This window comes from Oxyura jamaicensis, unplaced genomic scaffold (genome assembly GCF_011077185.1).
Source record: "Oxyura jamaicensis isolate SHBP4307 breed ruddy duck unplaced genomic scaffold, BPBGC_Ojam_1.0 oxyUn_random_OJ66989, whole genome shotgun sequence".
Classification (NCBI taxonomy): Eukaryota; Metazoa; Chordata; class Aves; order Anseriformes; family Anatidae; genus Oxyura; species Oxyura jamaicensis.
Window position 1 is genome coordinate 1 of NW_023308339.1, and position 3,707 is coordinate 3,707.

Here is a 3,707-nt window from a genome sequence, read left to right on the forward strand (position 1 = left end):
GCAGCAAATGTCCAACAGCAGCTTCCCCACTGAGTTCCTCCTCCTGCCATTCGCAGACACACGCAAGCTGCAGCTCCTGCACTTCGGGCTCTTCCTGGGCATCTACCTGGCTGCCCTCCTGGGCAACGGCCTCATCCTCACCACCGTATCCTGCGACCACCACCTCCACACCCCCATGTACTTCTTCCTCCTCAACCTTGCCCTCCTCGACCTTGGCACTATTACCACCACTGTCCCCAAAGCCATGGCCAACTCCCTGTGGGACACTAAGACCATCTCCTACTCTAGATGTACTGCACAGGTCTTTCTACTTGTGTTTTTGATTGGAGGAGAGTATTTACTTCTCATTGTCATGGCCTATGACCGCTACGTTGCCATCTGCAAACCCCTGCTCTATGGGACCCTCATAAATGGAAAAACTTGTGTCAACATGGCAGCAGCTGCCTGGGGCAGTGGCTTTCTCAATTCCCTGGTACACACTGCCAATACCTTTTCCCTCCCCCTCTGCCAAGGCAATGTCCTGGACCAGTTCTTCTGTGAAGTTCCCCAGATCCTCAAGCTCTCTTGCTCAGTTGCCTACCTCAGAGAAGTTGGGCTTCTTGTGGTTAGTGCTGTTTTAGCACTTGGGTGTTTTGTTTTCCTTGTGCTGTCCTATGTGCAGATCTTCAGGGCTGTGCTGAGGATCCCCTCAGAGCAGGGCCGACACAAAGCCTTTTCCACGTGCCTCCCTCACCTGGCCGTGGTCTCACTGTTCATCAGCACTGGCACATTTTCCTATCTGAAGCCCCCCTCCATGTCCTCCTCCTCCTTGAATCTTTTGCTGGCAGTTCTGTACTCGGTGGTGCCACCAGCATTGAACCCTCTCATCTACAGCCTGAGGAACCAGGAGCTCAAGGATGCAGTCTGGAAACTGATTTGGGGGATGTTTTTCAGTACTCGTAAGGATCCCTTTACTCTCCGGTAATGAAGCTCAGTACATCCCCTTTCAAGCCTGTTTTTTGGTTGTTCTCATCATAATCATTATTATGTTCTTATTAACACTAAAACAGCTTGTGGTACTTGCATTCCTACATAAATATTTGTATTCCCCCTCCTGCTATGAATGAATGAACCTGTTCTGTCCCATATGGAGGCTGTATAAATGTGCATCTAACACTGCAAGTGGATATTAGTGGATAGGTTGGATATTAGGAAAAACCTCTTTACTGAAAGGGTTGTTAGTCACTAGAATAGGCTGCCCAGGGAAGTGGCTGAGTCACCATCCCTGGAGGTCTTTAAAAGACACTTAGATGTAGAGCTTAGGGATATGGTTTATTGGAGGACTTGTTAGTATTAGGTCAGAGGTTGGAGTAGGTGATCATGGAGGTCTCTTCCAACCTAGACTATTCTGTGATTCTGCGTCTGTGAATCAGTGAAGACTCTCTCATAATATCTCTGTAATAAAATGGCATCACCCAAGTACAATGCCTGAATGCAGGGATTTCTTTTCCAAACCAGTGCCAAGAAAAGGCCCAGAAAATTGCTCCCCACAAAGGTCTGTTCCTGCTTTGGTTCAGGAAGGAATGGCTCATTGTCACAATGTGACCTGTCAGAGACCAAGGGCTAGATTTAACACTTACCCATGGGTGTCTGCTGAGAGCAGAGGCAGCGAATGCTCACTGCATTACATAGCCAGGGCTGTTCCCACATGTGACCTGTAGGTGATGTCCTTCAGGAGGGGAATCTGGAGATGCTTGCAGAGCCCAGGGTACCTCCAAGGACAGTGGAGCCTGGCGTGGGCAGTGACTGCATCCCCCATAAATGTGAGAGAACTTCCACTGTGGGCTCATCCACAGGGGAAGAACTAAAGACAGGTAATCACAGGAAACCCGCATCTCTGCAATCTCAGAGAAGAGAGTAGGCACCCAGGAGGCAGAGGGAAGAATCATAGAATCATAGAATCATAGAATATCCTGAGTTGGAAGGGACCCATAAGGATCATCAAGTCCAACTCCTCGCACTGCACAGGTCTAACCAAAATTGTAGACCATGTCACTAAGTGCACAGTCTAAACACTTCTTAAGTTCCAACAGGCTTGGTGCAGTGACGACTTCCCTGGGGAGCCTGTTCCACTGTGCAACCACCCTCTTGGTGAAGAACCTCTTCCTGATGTCTAGCTTAAACCTCCCCTGCCTCAGCTTGACACCATTCCTGCAGGTCCTATCACTGGTGATTATGGAGAATAGGTCGGCACCTGCCCCTCCTCTCCCCCTCGCAAGGAAGACATAGACCACTACGAGGACTCCCCTCCGCCTCCTCTTCTCCAGGCTGAACAAGCCCAGTGACCTCAGCCACTCTTCATACGTCTTCCCCTCTAGTCCCTTCACCATCTTCATAGCCTTCCACTGAACACTCTCCATGAGTTTCACGTCCTTTTTGTACTGTGCAGCCCAGAACTGCACACAGTACCCAATGTGAGGCCACACCAGTGCAGAGTACAGTGGGACGATCATTTCCCTCAACCGAGTAGCGATGCCGTGCTTGATGCACCCCAGGATACGGTTGGCCCTCCTGGCTGCCAGGGCACACTGCTGGCTCATATTCAACTTGCTGTCAACCACAACCCCGAGATCCCTCTCTGCGGGGCTGCTCTCCAGCATCTCATTGTCCAGTCTGTACGTATAGCCGGGGTTGCCCCGTCCCAGGTGCAGGACCCGGCACTTGCTCTTGTTAAACTTCATGCAGTTGGTGATTGCCCAGATCTCCAATCTGTCCAGATCTCTCTGCTTTCCACCCTCAGCTGAGACTACAGCTCCAATTTGTTCTCGTTGGCAAATTTGCTCAAAACACCTCTGTCCTTGTTTCAGTTAGGACAGAGTTATTTTTCCTCCTAGTAGCTGGTAGGGTGCTATGTTTTGGATTAAGATGAGAAGAGTGTTGATAACATGCTGATGTTTTAATTGTTGCAGAGCAATGTTTACACTAAGCCAAGGACTTTTCAGCTTCTTGTTCTGTCCTGCCAGTGGGCAGGCTGGGGGTGCAGCAGGAGTTGGGAGGGGTCAGACCCAGGACAGCTGACCCCAACTGGCCAAAGGGGTATTCAATACCATCTGACGTCATGCTAAACATATTGTTTAGATTAGCATGGCCCCTGCGCAAGGATGACATGCAAATTCGTGAAGCATTCCATATTTTTTTGGGGTGGCTACCCAGGGTGGGGGGCCAGCTGCTCAGGGTTGGGCTGGGCATTGGTCAGAGGGTGGTGAGCAATTACATTGTGCATCACTTATTTTGTACATACTATTATTATTATTATTATTGTTATTATTATTATTTCCTACTTTAATAAACTGTCTTTATCTCAACCCACAGGCTTCACTTTCCCATTTCTCTCCCCCATCCCAGAGCAGGAAGGGGGAGGGTGAGGGAACGGCTGTGTGGTGTTTAGCTGCCGGCCGGGTTAAACCACAGCAACCTCCTAGTCCTACATTCAAATCATTTATAAAAACATTGAAGAGGACATGCACTAAAATGGAGCCTTGAGGGACCCCACTAGTGACCAGCTGCCAGCCTGGTGCAGACCCATTTACCACAACACTTGGAGCCCTGCCCATCAGCCAATTAGCTCACCATTGTATGATGTTTTGTTGAGTTGTATGCTGGACATTTTGTCCAGTAGGATGCTATGGGAAACTGTGTCAAAAGCCTTGCTGAAGTCCAAAAAGATC

At 49.4% G+C, this 3,707-nt stretch overlaps 1 protein-coding gene and 1 pseudogene across 1 annotated transcript; both read left to right on the forward strand.

Moving 5' to 3' along the window:
- Positions 1-56: 56 nt before the first annotated feature.
- LOC118159089 (olfactory receptor 4D1-like) lies at positions 57-472 on the forward strand (the record flags this gene model as incomplete). Its single annotated transcript, XM_035313723.1, has 1 exon — positions 57-472. A coding segment is annotated over one exon (416 nt), but the record flags the coding sequence as incomplete, so codon positions are not given.
- A 2,602-nt stretch (positions 473-3,074) lies between these two features.
- LOC118159090 lies at positions 3,075-3,175 on the forward strand (annotated as a pseudogene).
- Positions 3,176-3,707: the final 532 nt, after the last annotated feature.